Source organism: Misgurnus anguillicaudatus, chromosome 2 (assembly GCF_027580225.2).
Source record: "Misgurnus anguillicaudatus chromosome 2, ASM2758022v2, whole genome shotgun sequence".
NCBI lineage: Eukaryota > Metazoa > Chordata > Actinopteri > Cypriniformes > Cobitidae > Misgurnus > Misgurnus anguillicaudatus.
This window is the reverse complement of record NC_073338.2, coordinates 47124529-47147017: the sequence shown is the minus strand read 5'-3', so window position 1 is coordinate 47147017 and position 22489 is coordinate 47124529. Positions and strand designations below refer to the sequence as shown.

Here is a 22489-nt window from a genome sequence, read left to right as displayed (position 1 = left end):
CACAAGCAAAGCAAGCAAAATAAAACTTTTTGTAAATTCACAGATTCGGAGCGGAGAAAACGCAGCAAATTTGGCCAATGAGCTGGCACGTCACACTCAGGGTCCCGTGTACGCCGGGGACGTCAGTTCATCCGTTCGATTGATGGAGCAGCTTGTGGACATACTGGACGCACAGCTGCAAGAACTGAAACCTCGTGAGAAAGACTCGGCGGGACGCAGCTTCAACAAGGTACGGTACAGAAGCAACTCGCAGTGAATCTTTATTTGAAATGGATGGTCTGTCTGGCAGATGTTTGTCGAAATGATTTTCAAATTCAGCTATCAGTTAGCAGGTAAAGGTAATTTACACACCAAAATTCTTCCGAAGCCACTCCCCAATTTTATTCGCACATGCCAATTATAGGTTTTCCTGAGGTCGATTGTCCTGGTAATTCCCAAGGCTAATTTATCCATAACTCCAAAAAATCCCCAAAACATATTTTGTCATTATTAGTCTATTGTATCACATTATTGGAATTTTTGACTCCCATTACGGCATGCTTGCTTGAAATTGTCCATTTTTATAAGGCCGTTGGGAATTCTCGTTTCTCCACCGCAGCGTCCGTGTTGGAAAGAACCGACGATACTTTCCAGATCACCTCTGTGTTAATAACAGGGTTGGTGTGGCCAAATTCACCAGGTTCTGCAGGAACCCACATTAAAAGCTAGAAATCGGCAAATGACCCAGTCCCTCCTGGAATGCAACATCCCACCTCGCATGTAATAAATGGTGACAGAGTTAACATTGTAATTCAGCATGATTTTATCATTCAAAAACAAAATTACAGCCCACAAGCACCGCAAACTAATGTGAAAAATGATTTGGATGCAATTTCTCCGTGTCTCAATAGAGCCGTTCTGGAATGAACCTCTTAGTCAGTAAATTTCCTAACATTATACAAATCTGTATCCAGCTCCTGTGGTTTGGGGAGAAAGGAATACTTTGTTTTGACGGCAATCACGGAGTTTGAAACAATCACGTCGCCGTAATCGTGACCGTCAAATACAAGTGACCTCTATTGGCACCCGGTGTTGAGTTTAATGGATTTTCTGGCATCATTTGAATGCACGCTCCAATACGCCCATCTTCGCATTTCCCCGTTCAGCAAACCTCTTATGTAAGATAGATGCACATTCAGAAAGCCTCTCTTAATTGAAACGGGGACTGTTGACGCGCTGCTAATGATATCAGGTCCAGCTCTATGATGGTTGATGCAGGCACATTTTTACAGGGTCTTGTTTGCTCTCTCTTTCTTTCTTTCTGTGTGTGTGTGTTGTTCTTAATCTTCCGTCTTTGTGTTTTAAACCAATAAAAGCGTCAAAAAAGAGAGAGGACTTGCAGGGCCTATATGAAGGTATAACATGGACACAATCCCAAAATTCCCTTCACCTGCTTAACTGCATGCAGCTTCTCTGTCTATGTGTCTGGCTGGAAGTCCATCTGTATGTTTATCTGCCTTTAGGGGTCCAAGCATTAATTTGTCAGCCCCTTAGGAAATGAAATTGGCCTATTGATGGCAATGTTTTATAACATGGTTGGATATATTTTATAAACCATGTGTCATTAAAAAGCCCACAAGTTTCTTCACTGGGAGTTTTTGAATAAGATGTATGTCAAATTAGTCATAGTTTTTTGCCTGATGTGGACCAAAATTTGCCATGTTTATGTGGGTGATTCTCACGAAAACTTGGTTTTTAAAATGTCAAGCATGAAAATGTAAAAATTGCTTAAATTTACTTTTTTTCCCCACCAGACATTGAAAAACAAAGTCTGGAGTAAATGGGAACATTAATTTAAAAACTTTTACTTATCATTTAACACTTTTATAACATAATTTTAAAAATTAGTCCTAAAAAAATCTCATTACTGCAACAGTCAGAAAACATCAACACTGACATATTTTCAAAATGACATGACAAACCTGAAAGAACATAATTTGGAGATTCTGCACATGCATTTAAAATCAAAGTATTATGCTTCTATTAATTAAATTAACATTTAATAAGCATCTGTTGCGGTAATGATAATCAAAATGTAAACTTAAAAATGTAACTGTAAAAAAATGATCTTACCTGGTAGCCATCTTGAAGTAACTGGTCCATGTGCTTGGTCACTCAAAATCAAACTTTATTAAAATTCTGTATGTGTGCTTAAACTGTTCTCAAAAAGTGTTGCGGAGGATGAGAACATCAGGCATGGATACATCATTTTCCTAATTTTTCTTCATTATTATTATACATGAATATTCAGTAAATATTTTTTCTGTCATCTAAAGTAGTCTAGCAAAACATCCATTTATTTTTTTTCTTAATATTTTTGTGTTAATTTGATTAAATTACAACATAACGCATGTTCAAACACAGCCGGACAAATTGCGGTAATGAGTATTTCAGCAGAAAATGAGATAAAATTTCCAATTATAAATTCTTATGTTGAAATCACACATTGTGCAAGGTAGAACACAATATTGTGTTAATTCTGATGCTTTTTAATGTTACTATATTACACATTTTAAGGCTAAAATCATTAGTGCCGTGGTGTTTCAATGGTTTCGTGAGAATCACCCATATTGTCAGGTGTACCACTGTCAATAATTGTTTGAAGCATGTTTCAGTGAAAAATGTAAGCCATGGCATATTTTACTAAAGAAGCTATAATGTCTGAGCAAATTACCTTGCAATTTTAGGACATTGGTAAATATGTCTGGATTCGGATGATGGAGCTACACAAATGACTACGGGAACATTTGTGTAATTGACTTGTCAATGATTGATTTCAATGTTGCTGACCAACATCCTTAAAAGCCTTAACATTACAAACAACGCTTAGGTTTAGCAGGGACCATGTCGAATGCATTCCTAGATCTCAAATAGTCGAGCATGGTACTAGCAGTGCCAACGTCCTTGGATCGATTCTTGGCAAATTTATAAAGTGAAGAAATGCATAAATTGATAGCAATCCAACTTGAATGCAAATAAATGTGGTAGCAGAGTCTTTAGTGTCATTTTATGGACTTGGTTTAAAAAGCCTGCAAAGTTTTATTATATATAGACATACACTACTGTGCAAAAGTCTTTGCGCTTGAGGTGAATATAGCATGTTTTTTGCGTCGTTCGCATTGCCACGCAAGTTTGTGCCTCTTCATGTTTTTGTATTAACTTTGTATATAATGCACTTGCGCAAAACTTTGAATTTGTGTTTGGTGTGTACTCCCTATTAGGCCACCATGCCACCATTAGATTTGTTGTATTTGCAATATTATGTCTCTTTATTAGAATACAACGAGAAAATAAAGGAATTGTGTATGTAGTATTAAAAACTGTATAAACATATAAGCCGAAGTGTCAAGTAGAGTAAACTCCCCTTCCACTTGAGCAATAGCAGGCAGCTGCAGGATCTCTTAAACCTAAATGAAATTAAATCATATTTTCTAATTCTAATCGAATGACTTCAGGACTTCAGTCTCCTCAAAAAAGCTCAAGATGTGTTTCGTGCCAAGACAGGTCACATTAAATACCGTACTGTTTGTTTCTTAATAGAAAGAGTGATGAGTAAATATGGATGGACATTTAAACTTTGCTTAAACAACAAAGCTGGTGGTGGTGGCCTAAATGTGCGTTCACACCAGCCGCGGTAGAGGCGGCAAAAACGTGCTATTCACGTGTAGTTGGACGCTTGAACATTTTGAGTTTACACACTTTATTTGTGCGTGAATTTCTACTCATTCAAAACATTCACACAGAAATTTGTGTCATGGGAGAGGCTTCTGCGACTACTTTCGCTCCCTGTAATCATGTGTCTACTAGGGCAAGCTCTTTATTGGTTAACGTGGCCCGAATATCCATCAAAGTTAAGATTTTTCGCGTGTTTCGCCCTATTCACGCGTGCCGTGCTGAAGGATGCCTATTCGCGTCTTTGCATTGACTTAGCATGTAAATCACTTGCGCTTGCTGCCTCTTACGCGTCTGAAGACTTTTGCACAGTACTGTATGTTGGCAATGTAACAGCCAAGAAACATGGATCCAACTTAATTTTACAATAGATATAATAAACATGTACTTAGAAAAATGGAGACCGGACTTTATTTAGTTATGATTGGACATGTTATACATTTACTAGCAGTGCAGCTTGTAATTGCCAAACTGAATGCTGTGCATAAAAGAAGGAATACAGAAATTGAGATGCAGGTACTAGCAGCAAGGGCATTACGACGACGCCAAGCCCCATATATGATAAAGACAACTAAAGCTAGACGATCAGTGCCATGGGTTTTAATGTTCGCTACATCAGAATTTATTCGGCAAATGCGTTTCCATCTCCCGTTATATGCATTTACTCTTTTAATTCACAAACCACCACAATCAAGCGTAAAAACTTTTTTGCGAATTAAAGGATTTTTTTTCTTGTTTTGATGTGATATTTTAAAATGCGTATAAAATAAGTGTGATGGAAACCCAGCTATTGTTTTAGAGCAAATAATCTTGTAAGATTTTGGCTTAAAGAGGTTATTGTGCTTGGACCCTGCTGATAATGGCTGTTATATTTCTGTTTAGTTTACTGTGGCTTTTGCTCACTCTTTCAACATTCTCCTGATCTCCGTTCAGTTCTTTCATAATGCTTGTGTACTCTTCACCTTTCTGTTCATTCCTCACTCTTTTATCTCCACTTCCGTTAAACTTTGTTTTATTCTTAGGTCTCTCTCTCTTTCTCTCTCTCTCTCATTCTGTCATTCATTATGTGAGTAATTGTCTTCCCACAGTAAAAATTGCGCTGGTCTGTCAACTGATCAAAGCGTTTACTTTCTCACCTGAGACTTTGCTCTTTTGCCTTCTTTCTCTTTTTGTCTCGCAGACGTCTTTCTTTTCTTTTCTCTTCTTTTGTTTTGTTTGTCTACATGTCATGCCTAACTCTCATTGAGTGTTGTCATCTCTTATTATGTGCTGTATTCACTTTTTATTCAAAGCTGCATCTGTAAAAAGAATAATGGTATAATAACACACAGCACATACAGTATATACAATCAGTCAGTCAGTCAGTTTGTATGTATGTGGACATTATGTAAAGTGGGTCTATAAATCAACCCGTTTTAAAATAGTGAACCCAAAGAAAAAATAACACAACAGGGGAAAATTGCTTATAAAATCTTTTTTTAATGACAAAAGTAAATTGCATAAAGCCTTTTAAACAATGTTTAACTCTTTTAACCAATATTTTTAAAATGAAAAAAAAATGCATTTATTATAAGTATTTTTTTTTTACTTATTTTGCATTTCAATTTTCATAGTTTTACTGTGGAAAAAAATATGATTTTTGTTTTTTTATTAATTTAGCTTATAAGTTATTCGTTTCCTGCCTTTATTTGGATTCAAATGTATAATTATCTTCTGTTTAAATTACATCTTTAAAGTCGCCATGAAAATAAAATAAAAAACTGTTATTTGTTTTGAAATATTGTGGTATTTTTTGCAAATGACTTACCTGTGAGCTTCAATATTTTTTTAAAAATAAATGTGACCTCATAATTTTTAATCAAATTATCAAATCTCATCCCCTCCTTAAAACTATCTCTCTTTACTTCTGGTCATATGGTATGGCAGGTGGGCGGGGTCTGGGAAAAGATCGCTTCGATTAGCAATTAGCAACACGACCCAACTTCAAATGATCTCGATGGACAAATTCAAATCCAGCCCTGCCTTATTTTACTTCAGAAGGCGATTTCATATCAGATATACGTCACCATGGGGAAAATTAGACAATCGATACTTCCGATTCATGGCGACTTTAAGTCACTATCTTACAATATTACAGCAAAATATTAACACTGTGCTTTAGTTTGTCCAAATCTCTTCTGGTTATTTTGAAAGGATTTGAGTTTTGAGTTGAGAATCTATTATTTATTTCAGTTCCGTTAGGTCTTCCATCCCGACATGCTCCTCAGTTCCCCAAAATCAGAACTGTGTTTAGATGATAAGATGCTCTTCGATAGATCTTCGTTTTGTATTTCAGCCACCAAATTTTGATTTCAGTCAATCACAGCCAACCAGCTTTTGCCTCCTAGCCACAGTATCTTTAAGCTGTAAGATGCATAAATCCTCCCATACAAATCAGATTTGTGAAGCTCATCTGACATTGTCGTCACATAAATCCAATGACCATCCTTAGCCACCTGTTGTTTTTTAGAGATGACATTGGTTAACATGTTGCCATTAGTTACATCTCCGATCTGGGGCCTCATTTATGAAATGGTGCATAGAAACTAGGGCCGGTTAACACTGCTTAAGGTTTGGTTCGTATCATGGTTTTATGGGTACGGTTAGGCACTGGCAATGATCAGAACAGTCTTTTAGTTACAAACAAACTTATTTTTTGTCACTTAAACAACATCTGAGCTTTCCTATAAACAAAGTGCATTTCCAACTTTGTTTTTTACCAGATGAGCAGATTCAAACACTGCTTTACTGTATGTTTCCGGCATGTTTGTAATATAGAGCTTTCCATGTTACAATCCAAATCTGCTATCACCTTAAGTAACCTCCAGTTGCCATGGATGTCGAAATATCTTTCTCTGTTCCTTCTCAATTTAAATGCGAGTTTCATCATAGATGTATAACTGCTGCTTAAGTACATAAGGTGAAAGGGTGCTGTCTAGCATTTCAAGAATTTTAAACCGCATCCTCTACAGCCGAAGGGCGTCACTGCTTTGACAAATGGCAATAAAAACATTTAGTGCGTCTGTTACACATTGTTAAACTGCATATGTTCCTGTCTGAATTACCACTGTGTATAGTAGTGGCTGTTTAAATTGTTTCGACGTTACCTGCGCTTGCACGTAATCGCAACCAGAGTCGTAAATTCCGCCTAATGTCATACAGAAGCATGCGAGCCTTCTTGAATATTGAATTTATGATGTTATCGGTTGGTCATGTGCAGGCTTATCAAGTGATTGACATAAAGCACAGTTGACTAGATAGCTCTACTACTATAAAGGACGTAAGACACAATACATCTGTTTCTACAGTACAGTCCATTCTCTGTAAGCATGTAACAAGTTCATTTAAAATAATACCACCCCTTTATCTGCACTATTCAACCACGGCATTGCCATTTAGTGCATAGAGAAAGAGATAAAACAAATATTTGACGGCACAATTGAGTTTCAATGGCAACAAACCACAATTATGGTGATCAGTGTTTGCATTAGCTCATTTGCATTTTAAAGGACACACCCAAAAACGACACATTTTTGCTTACATGTATTTTTAACATTCTATAAAACTTTAAAACTCAGGAGACACCAAAGAGTTATTTTACATCTTAAAAAAAATCTCATAATATGACCCATTTATTAATGCAAAAAGCGCACGTTCGCAACACTTTCAGATGAGAAATCTATAAATCGCAAATATCTTGAAATTGTGCACAGCTGAACAGGTTAAAATCTCCACCTTTAGACGATGCACAGTTAATGTCATTTACACATTAAAGGGCAGATTTTAATGTTTAAATCCATTTTGAGCTGAAAGAATGGCTTATTTTAATTGCTTATTTTAAAACAAGAGTGCGTACGTCTGCTCAGACCCTGACGTGGCGCTAAGCACTTTTCCACATCAAATATAGACTGTTTCAGCAGTAACGGCATAAACAAGCGGCTGTCGTGGTCCGCACGTAACTTCCGGTAAACTCCGCTAAGAATAAATAAAAACAAAGTTTTTTAAACGTAGTTTATTTATATAACAAGCAAAAAACAACACATAGATTACCTAGGAAACCAAAACATTTGTTATTTTCGACGAGGCATTTGTTCAAGAGACAGTTTAGCAACTAGTCAGAACATTAAAAAAAAACCCGGAAGTAAAGTTCGGATCCAGACGTGTATCACGTCAGCGCATGTGCGTCCGATGAAACGTCTATACTTGAAAAATAAATATGAACGTTGCCTTGGATTTTTGCACACTATATACGATCAAATCTGTGCATATGCACACTTTATAAATGAGGCCCCTGGACAAGATCTGAGATCCTAATTTATTTATCATCCAATTATTGCATTTTTCAGAAAGGCTTCGACTGTAATCTTCACTAAATGCAGTGTTTGTGAATTAAATTAAAAATGTTATTATAGAGATTTACTGTGGTTTTGGCTGCTAAAGAAAAACGTTAATTTTGTTTTCGAATCTTTTTGTATTTAAATGAATGTCTAAATCTCAACAAACAATCAGTAAATTAAAAATGCACAAAGCATCATTGTTTACATCTGATGAGCAAATTCATAAAATTATTTAAATTGAGAGTTCCCTGACCTTGGCTGAAGATATAAACTGTTTTCCTGCAACATCATTCTACACAAACACTTATAAAAGTACCAGCTCTCCACAAGCGCATCAGAAAAAATGAAGGGCTTTTATGTATCTGTCTTTTTGTAATGGCAAAGTCTTTGTAATTGATGTCAGGTCATGTAGCTGTGCTCCTTCGGGAAAGTGACAGGTCTGAGAAAATCCTCACAGCCCACCAGGTCACTCGCATTTTATTCAGCCCACACAGCACTCAATCAGCAGCCTTCCAGATTAACATGGCAGGGAACGAGAAAAGTGGCGTGACTCTACTCGTGTTTTTACAGATTCTTTGGACCTGAAGTGACTTATCATACATTAATTGCAAAGGCAGTGTCTCCAGACCAATCATGAGAGCTTTGTCCTAAAAGGATCCTCTTACAATCTTTACAGTTCATAGGTCGCCCCAACTGGGACAGAACCGACAACATTCACATTATCTGCCTGCCGTTTTAACCGTGAGGTCTGCATCGCTTCTGTCAACTTGACCCCTTCGAGTAGATGCTTCAAGTCAAATGATTATTGCTGGAATGTGTTTTCTCAGCATGTCAGATCATTGCTGTCTAACATATCTACTTTTTTCATTTTTACAGCATGACACATAATCTATAGCTTGCTGAAAACAGGGCACTGGATGAGTGCATGGGTTATTGTAAGCGTACTAAAACCTCTCAGGTTTCTGTAGCCTACTCATCACTTTAATTGAAGAACAATAAACAATTTTAGCATGATAAACGATACGTTATAAGCTAAGGTTCAAGTAAGAAATGCGTCCTTTTTAAAATAAATTTTGTATTGAATTTTTAAGTCACAAGTTAATTCAAATACTAAATGTAAAGTTTTAAAGTCCCTGTAAAGTCAGATATTAAATGTGTTCCACAGATAAATGTGTTATTAAACACCCAACCAAATTTAAAAGATGGAAAGAAATTAATAAAATATGTTATCAAAATCTTGGAAAAAATATGCACCTAAGCGGTGTGGGCATGTCCGCTGTCGGAGCTGAAACCACGCCCAGTCGTGGGAAAGCTGCCATCCTTCTCAATTTTCAAAAACTGCTACAACCTGACCCTGAATGGATTTGCACGTTGTGTTAAAAATCATGCCTAAAAATCCTGTACTCAGAAATGGTGAAAAACTGTTTAACGATCTAACTCTGCAATTTAATACTTAATAGTTTACAGTATTTTCTAACATTTGTAACGTGTCTAAATAATTTTCAAGATTGACTTTACAGGGACCAATTCAAGTTAAACCCGACCAACGTTTTCAACTAACCCGCCCACAACTCCAGCCCACTTCCTGGCCCGCATTTTTTTAAAGTAGTAATTTTTTTAAAATAGTTAATTGGCATCTTTATTTCAAATGACCCGACCGACCATGACCCAAATATCATTAAAAATATTTTTGGATGACTCGTAACCGCGGGTGACCGCAGGCACCTGCTCATTTTGGATCAACCCACGCATCACTATTGGGTATAGAGTGCTGCCCTCTTCAGGTTGAACGGTGGCTACTGCAGTTGTATTTTCCTATTGGATGTTGCGGTATTACGTGATGTAAGAGGTTACCAGCTAGCCACGCCCTTGTCTACAGAGAAACACGTCTCAGGTGCACTTTCCCAGCATTTTTCAGATATTGCCAGTGGGTGGAGTCAGGCTCCGACCAGGCATCTAGTTACCCTTTAACCTCCTCACTTCCTGTCACGAGGAATGGTGAGTGGGCGGGGCTATCGGAAACTTGTTTCTGCTTGGAAAAAGATTGCGGTGATGGCCCAACTTCCAACAATCTAACCAGATTAGTCCCGCCCTATTTTTCTCATTTCAGAAGCCGTTTCACTTGGAAATACTTGATTATGTGAAAAAGAAGACAATTTTAGTTTTAACTAGAATTTACAATTTAACTTTTTTCCAGAAAAGCAGTTTTTTCCATTTTGAGTCGACAAAAATGAATAGGCATTTTACAAAGCACAGTCTAATGCTGAGTTTACACCAACCACGTTTCAGGCGTCAAAATGCGTCAGAGGCAAAATCCGCTTCTTGTGGGAGGGGCAAGTGCTATGCGGTTGTCTGTTTGCAAGATGACTGATGTCTTCTGCGCCGCACCGAACGCCTCTTCCGCGCCGCGGGACCTCCTGACGCACGTCAACGCGTCTTCACATTGACTTAACATTGAAATCACTTGCGCTTCACGCCTCTACCCCGGTTGGTGTAAATGCAGCATAAGCGTAGATTTTTTTTATTACTTTGTCAGGTAATTTTTGTCACAATTAATGCAAATAAGAGCTGCGGTCTGCTCTATAAATCACCATGTTAAGCATTAAAAATGAGCTGCAAGCTGTAGTTTATTCTGCAGCAAAGCTCTTAAATTACCGTGAAGCCTTTAGAAAACCAGAGGCTCTGGAGGATCTGTAGATGAAACAGTACTGTGTGTCATCCAAAGAAAGTTTCTTTCAGAGTTATTTCTAGAAAATAGCAACTTTTTCGTTCATTTCAGAAGCACTTCTTTCTGAGACAGTTAGTGAGACCTTTTTACTTTATGTAAAATAAAACTTAAAGACTGATGACAAAAACACAAAAACATCAGCATTTATATGAAAATAAGTTGATACTATTCCATAAATCATCTCAAGATGTCCATACAGATATCTGCTAATCCATTCCCTGCCCATAATACTCCGTAGGCCAGGGTTGATCATTTCTTTTAAGTTCCTTCACTTGCCTCTGTAATGCCGTCTATAGATTGACACCATGTTAAAATCATCCTCTGCCACTGCAGTCTTGAAGTCGCCTTGGGATTCTTTAATTTAATTACATCCTGGTCAAGGCCTTAGGAAATGAAACGATTCCTCTTGGATACAAATGAGAATATCCCATTTATCAGCAGCCTTTCTGTACGCTGCAAGTGGTTTTCCTGCCCGATAGCGCTTTTTACTTTACGGGAAGATTTTTTTGACAGCGTTACGGTTAGATCCTGTTACAGATAGGAAGGCGAGCTTTATTGATCCCCAAGAGGAAATTTAATACAGCAATCATGTACGTTGTGTAGCATTGGCTTCCTCAAAGTAGCCGGCAGCTGCTGGGAGTGGACTTAAGTCTGTAGTGGGATACCTAGAGAAAGTTATACCAATTAATTTTTAGAAAACCACTAATTTATAGCATTAATTCCCAAGGAGGAGTTTGTGTTCCCCAGAGTCTACTTAAGCAGCAGGTGCCAACCACAGATTATGAAAAACACATTTATGTCTTTAAAATTATTAACAATAATAAATCTATATATTTGTTTGTTTGTTTTTAAACCGAGTGATCTTCATTGGCAAAGTTCACACACAAACACAAGCAAGCATTTATCGTCAAGGCAAACAATACGTGTTTGGTCCGATTGCACTTTTTTACAGATCCAAAAACTGTTTCATTTCCCATTATAGTTGTTCTTGCCTGTCACAAGTCTCATTTGCTTCTGTCGTCCCCTGTGTGCTCCATGTGCCGAATCCTTCATCCCGAGAAAGGGGGGGAAATATCAACTGCCTGTCATGTCTCTTGTTTCCATGGTTACAGGCCATTGTGGACACGGTTGACAACCTCCTGAGGCCAGAAGCCCTTAAATCCTGGGAGGACATGAATTCCACAGAGCAAACACACGCTGCCACCATGTTACTCGATACCCTGGAGGAAGGAGCCTTTGTCCTTGCAGACAACCTGATCGAGCCCGCTGTCGTCAGAGTGCCTGCCGAGAACATCAGTGAGTAATTTTACATGAGCCTTTAACTTTTGAAATATATGACAAGGTTTCGCGTCGAGCCGCCTGTCAGGGCCGACGCTTAATGATGGTTTACGAAACCCATTTGGTAAGAATTAGAATTGGCAAGTGGCCGTGCGGGAGGGAATAAGATTACCCTTCACTATTTCTCTGAGTGAGTTCAACCGTTTTTGTAGTGCATACTCTTGTTCCCAAAGTCCTCAAGTGCCAGCATGCTCGTCTTATGTAACATCCTGTACTGAAATGGCCCTAAGTATGAATGCCAAATGCTGTGTCAGGTTTTGAATAGAAACTTCTTTTGTTGTAGTTTTTTCGTAAACAAACTTTAAACATTGAGGTTCTTTAACTGTGGTATCAATGCATGATTTGCTGCCATTTAATACCTTGCTTTAACTACTTCCTTTTGCCCACCAGCATTTTTTATGATTTTTACAAGTTTTACAAAATGCATTCCAGGAAAATTTTCTTTAAAAAATATATATAAACATACAAATATATCAAATGAAAGAACAGACCCTCTGCTTTCACACAAACAAGATGGGGAAAAAAACTTTCATCCTATCTTTATTTTTTTCTCTGCTTATAAACTCTTAAATATGGGTATTTAAAGAAAATACAAAAGTTTCAGCAAAAAGCTAAAATAATTGCATTTTTGTGAAGGAATTTTGTTAGAGATCAGATTCAGAACGATTAGCAAAACATACAGAGTAACAAAGAGTAAATAACATTTTGGCTTCAGTTTTTTTCATAAATTGGGTAATTGTACCATCTTATGTGCAGATTATATAAACAGGCATTATTTGTTTTTGATTAGACATGTCAGGCTTTCTTTGGATATGTGTATCATGTTTGTGTGATGAGTATTCGCAGAGTTTCAATTGATTTTTGTAAAATGTTTTGAGAGACAGCTGGCGGAGACAGAAATGTCTGGATGCACACCCTGTTTATTTTCTTTATTTGACAAAAACACAAAGATCTGTTGTTATTGTGAATGAACATACATTAAAGAAGACACTTTACCGTTTCAAATGATGTCAAACACGTAAATGTATGATTATTAATGATGGAGTATTTTAAGTTTATTCTGCCATGATAAGGAAAAAACACGTCAAAACGCGGCGCCGCGTTTTTGGACCCCAGGGGGTTAACATAAGAATTAATCAGGAACGCGTTTTTTATGCAAATGTTTTCTTTTAATTGACGAGATAACTCATTAATGTCGGGGAAATAGTTAATAATGGGCCTCAACACTGATGCATTCAAAATAGTCTATCTTACCAGTTCACCTCCAAAAATAATGGTTTCAAGTTGAGATGCACCGATATATCGGCCAATATTCGGTATCGGACGATAAAAGCAATTTTACACACTATGACAGCTCAACAAAGCGATCAAACAAAAAGCTTATTGTTAATAAACGTTTTATTTATCGTTTATTGTACGCGTTTTTGTCATTGTAGGACTTTACTGTTTTAGGAAGTTTTTATTACATACTGCTGACGCTCTTTGTCGGTCTATGACATGAGATGGAGAGCTAAAGTATTTCGTTCTCTGTGCTTGTGCAATCTGCAGACAAATACCCATGATCACCTTCGTGTCTTTCTTATACGCTGCATGGTGTTCAGGATTTCTTGATTTTAAATAATAAATTAAACATGAGGTGCTATATGTTTTCGCGTCTTAAACTTTTAAATGCTTTTAACAACATGTTGCTGCATTTGCGCGTCTCTCACTTTGCGCTGGTTACTATCGCGTCATCAAAGATCTCATTGGTTGGTAAAATGTATTCAGCCTTTTCACTTGTCCGGCCGAACACTGAAAAATAGTTTTTTGCTATTTTTGGCCGAATAATTTCGGTTGGCGAACATTTGGTGCCTCCCTACACCAAACCAGTGGCGAGGGCAGAAATTGAAACTGAGTGAACCTTGGTGAAATAGGGTGGACCTCAGTGGCTACTCTCAAATGACCAGTGCCACCCTTGCCCTTATGTAGCCTCGCCTCTGCCACAAACTAATGGTATTGGCAGATATCAGTCTGAATAATCGAGTATCGGTGGAAAAATATAATATCGGTGCATCTCAAGTTTACCACGGTTAAAAGTTCTTCACACATTTTCTGGTTATGTTCAACCAGCTTGCCACCGATCACACAAATCACATTGTTGCAATTGAATGCCATTGTTTTAAAACACATTTCTAACTTGAACTTTTTACTAACTTAACTTGACATCTTAAAAACACAACTCATGGTGTGATATATCGAAAAAACGTAACAGCAGTCAAACACGTCGACCTAGTTCATGTTTGCATAAACCAACACTTAAAACGAAACCTGTCCCATGTGATCGGCCACTTGCGGTGAGCAGCTATTGGTTGAAATAGATACAGCGTTCATTTCTGAAATGTGGATGGAGAAGTTTTTCTGAGCAGATCCTCAGAGGTAAAGGAAGTGTAAAGCTGCTATCTATTATTTATCAAACATGCATTAAAGCAGACTGCACAGTATGGAAATCCGACAGAACGGCTTGGACGAGTCTTTTGACAGCGGCTTCATCCTCTATTCAGCTCTGATGTTTTGAATGAAAGTTTGCTGGTGTTCAGATATGATTTAAACTATACTTGACTGAACATGTTTTTTTAAAATACGGCTTTGCTCGGTTATGTTATTCAATTGCCGTATGTTCTCCACAGAATAATATTTTAAACCAAAATTTCGCATGATGAAGGTTGGATAAAGCGAGGTACAGATGATTTATTTGATCACGTTTCAGTCGTGCTGTGCCAGCATTTTAACAATCTAAAGATCTCACAGTAAGGTAGTCCATGTCACTTTTGAAAAACGTTTGGGAGGATATCAGCTCGCCAGTAGGTCCAGGCCTTAGTAGATCAAAAGGCTACTTTTTGCAGAATCCTTCAGATGAGTGTCGTGCTCTTCTTTTAACATGGCGCGCACCCCTACGCTTGTCTCTGCGGATATCACCTTTCCCTGTCAGTCCACAGAACGAGAAGACAGCATAAAGTAACTCTACACGCTGCAAACCTCTTGATGTTTCGTTTAGGGAACGTTTCCCGGCAGATTCGATCCTGGCTCAAAAAATCAGTGCACTGATTGCGATGTTTATATCCGGAGATATGAGAATCTGCTAAGCGTCGGAGAAAACAGGATTCACTGATTTGCTGGAATGTGACTCTCTGACAAGAGTTTACAGAGAATGAGTCAAGTCTCAGATCGCATTTGCGGTTTCATTTCAGCCTATCTTAAGATTTCCAACCAAGGTTTATTATTCTTCACCCAGTCCACAAGCTGTACAAATGTACATGTGGACTGTAGAGTTGCCAATAATGTGACAGTGTGGTAAAACAGGATTTCCCAAACTTTTGCGACCCACTTAATTGGGTATAATCTATCTTGGGACCCACCAATATATTTAAATGTAAATACGTATAATATCTTATGGTATATCAAATTAAAATCATTGCCATTGCCTGTCATTAGTTGGACTTAACTGTGTTTGTGTCGTTCCCCACTATAGTCAAGTGCCTTACTGCAACCCACCATATCTGACTGTGCGACCCACAAGTGGCTCCCAACCCAACTGAGACATAACTTGAGCACTTAACTTGTGTTTGTTCTGGTTAGTTCTTTATTTATGCAAACAAAATGATAAGAATTGTTGCGATTTTAAAATAAACTGAAATGTTTTTGCACAAGGTAAATATGATGAAGTGGAAACGGAAGTGGCCCTAAAACAGACCCCTGGGAAACACCAAAAATGTTTATCAACTATGACAACAAAACGGTAAAGATAAACCAGAACTCAGAAAGGTAATGCAGTGGAATTTTCAAATCTGCCCTTAGGTCATGTAGTACATGCAGAAAGATCAGACTTGTGCTGTATGACTATTGGTCTTTCAATGAAGTTGAGCTAATTTATTATAGTACATTCTGAAGAAAATATTTGTTCGGGTTAGTTAGGTAAAGACATTTTAGGGTTAGATTTACTTTAGTCCACACTAGTTTAGTCAAGTCTGACAATTCTGGTCATAAAGTACAGTACTTATAGTATAGTCTCATAGAAATTGTTCATTTTACAGCAATAGATTGTGTCTAAAGTTATCTGTAAAACAAATTGCTGTAGTCATGCAGCTGTTGCTAGTAACTTACTGTAGATTTAAATGTAGTTTATTTACTGGCAATAGTTTGTTTAAAGTTAAATTAACATTAAACATTAACAAGCCTTTATCTTTACATAATAAAACTATAAAATAACAGTCTCATACAAAGCATTCTGGGAACCAGAAATCCTCATCAACCTTTTTCTGCTTTTATTTTATTTTTTCAGATTTTGGTTTCCAGAATGCTTTGCTTGAGGCTGTTATTTTAGTTGTATTCTGTACAGATAAAGACTTGTTAATGTTTAATGCTCATTTAACTTTGAACAAACTGCTAACATCAATTTAAATCTACAATAAGTTACTGGCAAACAGCTGTCATTAATACTGTCGTTTCTACAGAAATTTTTAACAGCAGTTAATAATCCATTAGATAAATATTGAAGGCATGCTAAAGTCTGACATTTTAATGTGTTCTCAGTTTGTTACAGCACAGAAAATAGGATATTAACCATTAAAAATGTTAAAAAAGCCAAATAAATAAAATAAGTTAATAAATCTTGGGGAAAACGGCAGGATGTTCTGCTCTTAAACACTGGGGATGTGTTCGCTGTCGATGCTGAAACCATGCTCACTCGTCTCAAAAAAAAAAAAAACTTTTTAATGGCATAACTCCACAAGCAAAACATTTCTAACATTTATAATGTAACAATTCTCTGAAATGACTTTACATTAGGGATCGACCGATATGGATTTTTTAGTGCCGATGCCGATACCGATTTTTGTTTCATCAGCCTTAGCCGATGACCGATACAGGCTGCCGATTTTCTTGAGCCGATATTTGGAGCCGATACTGCTTTTGCTCACTTAATTTACATCATAAAAATGGCACGATGACACCTATGTCTCAATTTAAAAAAAAATTATTGAACTTAATAAAAAAACTATATTTAAAAAAACGGGTGACGGTGCTATGAAACCATGAACTGCACTCTCCACAATGACGAGGAACTATCAGCAAAGGATACTGATTTCTAGCACTTTACTACTTCAAATATATATAGAGATGAGAAATAAAAACCCGCTTTGTGCAGCTATGATCAGCTGTTAGGCCGAGCTTTCGATGTTGTCATGGAAAGGTTGGTTGTTTTTAGTCACATGACCTGCAATCGCTTGCGGCTTCCAGCACTCTGTCTATAAATAATGCTGGAAAAAATCTGCGAACACAGCAGCCACATATCGGCCGATGCCGATACACATAAAACCCGCAAATATCGGCCCGATATATCGGCCGACCGATATATCGGTCTATCACTACTTTACATGGACTCTTTTAGTAACCGTGCAGCCCCTACTTATTCTGGATAAAAGCGCGTTTGTTGTATAAAATAGAAAAGGTACAGTGTTTTGACTGAAGCTAGCACTTAAAAAAAATTCCCATGAATACTAAAGGCCACCAATTAAGTTATTTTCTTTTTATAGAAAGGAAATGCCATTTCAGGCTGTCCAGTTATTAGGTCATAGCTTCATATCGTCTGATTTCATCATGATAATCTGGATTATGGTAATTGTCCTTTGATTAAAGTCAACACGGAATCGAAAACGAACCAATTTATGCACTGGTTGTAAACTATTCATCAGTGCATGTTATTCCAAAAAAGAAAAAAATATTTGTTTTTATAATCTTTCATCAGAATGTAATAGCTCACTTTACGTCTGACAGGGCTTTCTCCTTTAGCTGGCGTCATCGACTGGAAACTGCCACTTTCCAGGATCAGATCTGTTCCCAGTGGATGAATACATCATAATGTGGGAATGAAAATGGCTTGCAAATGTAGTATATTGTTGATGTAGACAAATTGAAATGATTTGTTGATCCAGAATTTGTATTTTTTATTATTTACGTACTCCTATGTCACTCCTTTGACACACACACTCTGAAGCACTCAGGTTTTCCGTGGAACTCGAGAATGGATCCTGTCGCTCTCAAGCTTAAAATGGATAAAAAAAAGGATAATTAAAATAGCCTTTACAACTTACCTATATAGGTTTGGAGCTTTAAGGGATTGTTCATCCAAAAATGAAATTTTGTATCATTTAGGCTGCATTTACACTGGCACAAAATTGGATTTAGTGCTCACATCTGCCAAAGATCGGATATTGCTGCACGTGTGTAAACGCAAATTTTTATACCAAGATCCAATTTTTTACTATCCAATCTGAGCCACCTCCAAATGGGTAATTCTCACGAAATCCAGATTTAGAAGGTGTCCAGCATCAAAATTTTTAAAAGCCCTTTAAGCCAAGGTCTGAACTTACTATAACCATTATTTTTAGAGGATTTAAAAATTATTTCCTATCGAATTATAAAAAATTTTTAGATTATCATTATCAAAAATTATCATCACTGCAACATGATATAACATAAAAAATATGCATTTACAAACTCATGTTTCGGTAATGAGAACTAAAAAGTTGTCTAGGTACTATAAAAAACAAAATTTGAATTTTTATCTGGAAAGAAAAAATAAGAACTGCTTACCTGTTAGCCTTGAGTGTTACGGTCAAATATGTCCCTTCCAAACAAATTTTTGAAAATGTTAGTTCCTTGAGGGCTTAAACAATGATTGAAAAATGTTGCGGCGGAGGATGAGAAAATTGGTCTTGGACACATTTATATTCCTTATTATTGTCTTTACATTTACCAATGATCACCAAATACCATATGATTCTTTGCAGTAAATGTTAATAGTATAACATGCACTGAAGCTTTTTATTCTTTAGATTTTTTAATTATAAATATTTCCATGTCAAAGAAACCAAATCCAGTCATGGACACGTTGCGGTAATGAAAATTTTCACCTTAAATGTGTAAAAAACAACAAAATTTGTATGATGTCATTTGAAATCATGTGCAAAATAGTACATGAAGAGATGTTTGTAACTGTATGGTTCTTATTTTAATGGCATTTACTTTTTTTATATAATATTTTTTTTGGGCCATTTTTGCCTTTTATTGATAGTAAGTAATGGAGAGGTGACAGGAAAGTACAGGATGAAGAGAGGGGTATGGGATCGGCAAAGGACCTCTTGGGTCGCCGGAAGTGCGTTTGCACCATATGTCGGAGCACTGTCCACTACACCATAGGCTCCGACAGCATTTACTTTTTTAATAAAAAATTTTCATGACACCTCATAAGTCTAATTTCGCGAGAATCACCCAAATGTGGATTTTTATCGCATATGAACATCCGAACTGTGTCTAAACACACATTTCCGATTCAGCTTGGTTATGACGTCAGTGTTCCACGAAGGATTGCGCTGACCGGCATCATTTCGCGCCTGAAGTAAGGAGGAGTTACACGCGGCTGCAATGCCAGCGCCAAATAAAGACTTGTGACAGTGACTTCTTTTTTCGAGGGCGCTCGATGCGAAGTTCGTCACAACATGTATGTAGCCCGTCATGTGTGTGGTTCCTTTTTTCAAAATATGTGTTTTGGGCATCGAGAGATCCTTTGTGCATCACGTGTTTTGTCAAAATAAGTGTCTGCTGCAGACGCGTCTAAAGTGTTTGTGATAAAAGAGACGCTCGCATTTGCCAGATACTTGCATAATCTCATGAGTAATCAGAGTTTACTATTAAGGGAGTGTCTTGCGTGTATTTTGTGCACGTGAGCGTCTCTTTTATCATAAACTTTTTTGATCTGTGTGCAGCAGGCACTTATTTTGACAAAACACGCAATGCACACAGGATCTCTCCACACGCAGAACACAAATTTTGGAAAAGGGAACCACACACATGACACACCGAACACTTATTTTGAATTAGCACCCCTCGGATGAGCAGTCATGAGCCGCCACTGATGTAAACACGGACATCGGATATGAAGCGTGTCAAAAAAATCGGATATGGTCAAAATATTGGATCTGTGCGTTAAGACTTGAAGTGTAAATGCAGCCTTACTCACCCTCATGTTGTTTTAAGCTTGTGTGAATTTCTTTTTTCTGATGAACACAAAATCTACTTAAACAAATATTATGGAAGTATTTTGATAAATTATGGTAAGCACACAGTTTCCATTGTGTTTGTTTTTCCTCCTATGGAAGTCAATAGTTACAGTTAGCTGTGTGCCAACCATTACAGTCAAAATATCTTCTTTTGTGTTCATCAGAAAAAAGAAATTCATACAGGTTTAAAACAACATGAGGATGAGAAAACAATGACAGAATTTTCATGTTTGGGTGAACTATCCCTTCAAATAAATCTCAAAAGAGTAATTTTATTTTTGGTGAAGTATTCCTACAAATCTATTATGACAAGACGTTTTAGGTTAAAGGAAAGTCCCTTTTCCATTCTGGGAATCATGGCTATGTCTGCTAAAGAGTTTAAATCTTCTATTAGGGAATTATATATACAGTTGGCATCAGATAAAGAGTCTACGGTACATATTGTCACCAACACTGACGCTATTGTGCATTACATTTGTGATTTAGGTAGACTTTTTGGATGCGTCTAAGTAAGCAGATATCGTTATTTTTGTCATTTCGAATGGATGCAGTTACAGCTAGTGAAAATGTTGAGACAGACAGAGAGGTGGGATTTGAAACAGAATAGATTTAGCTCAGGTCTCAGCATGCGGCAGCCTTGATTTCACTGTTCACATAGCGAGAATCCAGCCCAGGGCCCTGCCAGCGGAGTTTATTAGTAATGTGATCTCATTCATATAAGTCAGCTTTGTGCACTCATCTGTCGTTTCACTGCACAGGCCTCCGGGTTGCCATGGTTTTCCCTTTAACCTTGGCTCAATAGTTTTCCACCTCCTTGATTTTCAAGTCGTCTGCATGGAAATTTCTCCTTAAACTTGCGCTGTGCTCGCTAGTCATGTTTTTCGAATGATAGATTCACATTTTCTAATTATTTACATATTCCAAGCCTTTATGTAATATGGTTTTATTTTCCTTTTTTGTAGTGGAACAAAAAAGGAGCACATTTACAGAATATCCAAGCTACTTTTCTCTTTATTATATTAAAGGTGCCAAAGAATGCATTGATATAATCTGCTAAATTGTTCTTTGATATCTACATAGAAGGTTTGTGGCTTTATTACCTTATTTGGAAGGGGCATGAATAATAATAATGTTGAGCTCTGCTCTGATTGGCTGTTTCACAAAGCAGCTCCTTTAGTAGCTCTGTGTGTGTGTATACAGATTTTATGTTTGAGTAATAATCAATTATTTGGAGATTGTTAATGGATGTGTCTTAGTGGTAAGTTGTATTTTTCAGTATGGACCTGCAAAACGTAACTGTGATGTCAATAGTAGAACTTCAGCCTAAATGCATAAAGCATTAACTAGCATTTAATGCTAACTCAACCATTGCAACTTTTTTTAGCATTGTAACAACATTGTAGTTAATTTAATGTTGGTGTATACATCTCTACTGTAACGACATAGTTGGTGTTATGTTTAGATTGGTCTGTTTTCCAGTGGTCTTTTGCATGGACAAGGTTTATAAAAGAAGGACGAATCAATTGAGTTTAAGGCTCACAATATTTCATTACCATGTACAGAGCTCTTATTATTCGTTTATGCCTAGATAAATACAGTTTTGCATTCTACGGCACTTTTAAAGGGATAGTTCACCCAAAAATAATGTCATTAATGACTCACCCTCATGTCTATCCAAACTCGTAAGACCTCCGTTCATCTTCGGAAAACACAGTTTAAAATGTTTTCTATTTAGTCTGAGAGCTTGTTGACCCTTAATTGAAAATCTATGTAGGGTATACTGTCCATGTCCAGAAAGGTAATTAAAACATCATCAAAGTAGTTCATGTGACATCAGTGGGTCAGTTAGAATGTGTTGAAGCATTTAAAATAAATTTTGGTCTAAAAATAAAAAAAATTACGACTTTATTCAGCATTGTCTTCTCTTCCGCGTCTGTTGTGAAGCGCATGCACGAGACTGAGGTCGCGTGGCTGTAGTGACGCGGATGACGTGTTATCCTCAGACATGTTTGCGAAGTTTTTTTTTAAACTTGAAGTGTTTCCCTCAGACTGTAAACAAAGCCTGGGTGCACAAAAAAAAACAGCTGTGGTGCACCAGATAACACGTCAGCCGCGTCATACTGTACGCCATCTACGTCTCGCTTATGCGCTGCACAACCAATGCGGAAGAGAAAACAATGCTGAATAAAGTCGTAATTTTTTGTTATTTTTGGACCAAAATGTACTCTTGATGCTTCAAC

The 22489-nt window shown here is 37.1% G+C and overlaps 1 protein-coding gene across 6 annotated transcripts in view; it reads left to right on the top strand.

Annotated features, from left to right (window-relative positions):
- LOC141350977 (adhesion G protein-coupled receptor L2-like) overlaps positions 1-22489 on the top strand; it is a 153663-nt gene that overhangs the window by 93724 nt on the left and 37450 nt on the right. For 4 of the 6 annotated variants that reach the window (XM_073856879.1, XM_073856873.1, XM_073856890.1 and 1 more), the window contains exons 8-10: positions 44-229; positions 1356-1394; positions 11928-12111. In XM_073856879.1, coding sequence (XP_073712980.1) covers positions 44-229; positions 1356-1394; positions 11928-12111 — 409 coding nt within the window. The remainder of the gene's footprint in view (positions 1-43; positions 230-1355; positions 1395-11927; positions 12112-22489) is intronic. The other 2 variants (XM_073856881.1, XM_073856875.1) reach the window with 1 other exon arrangement.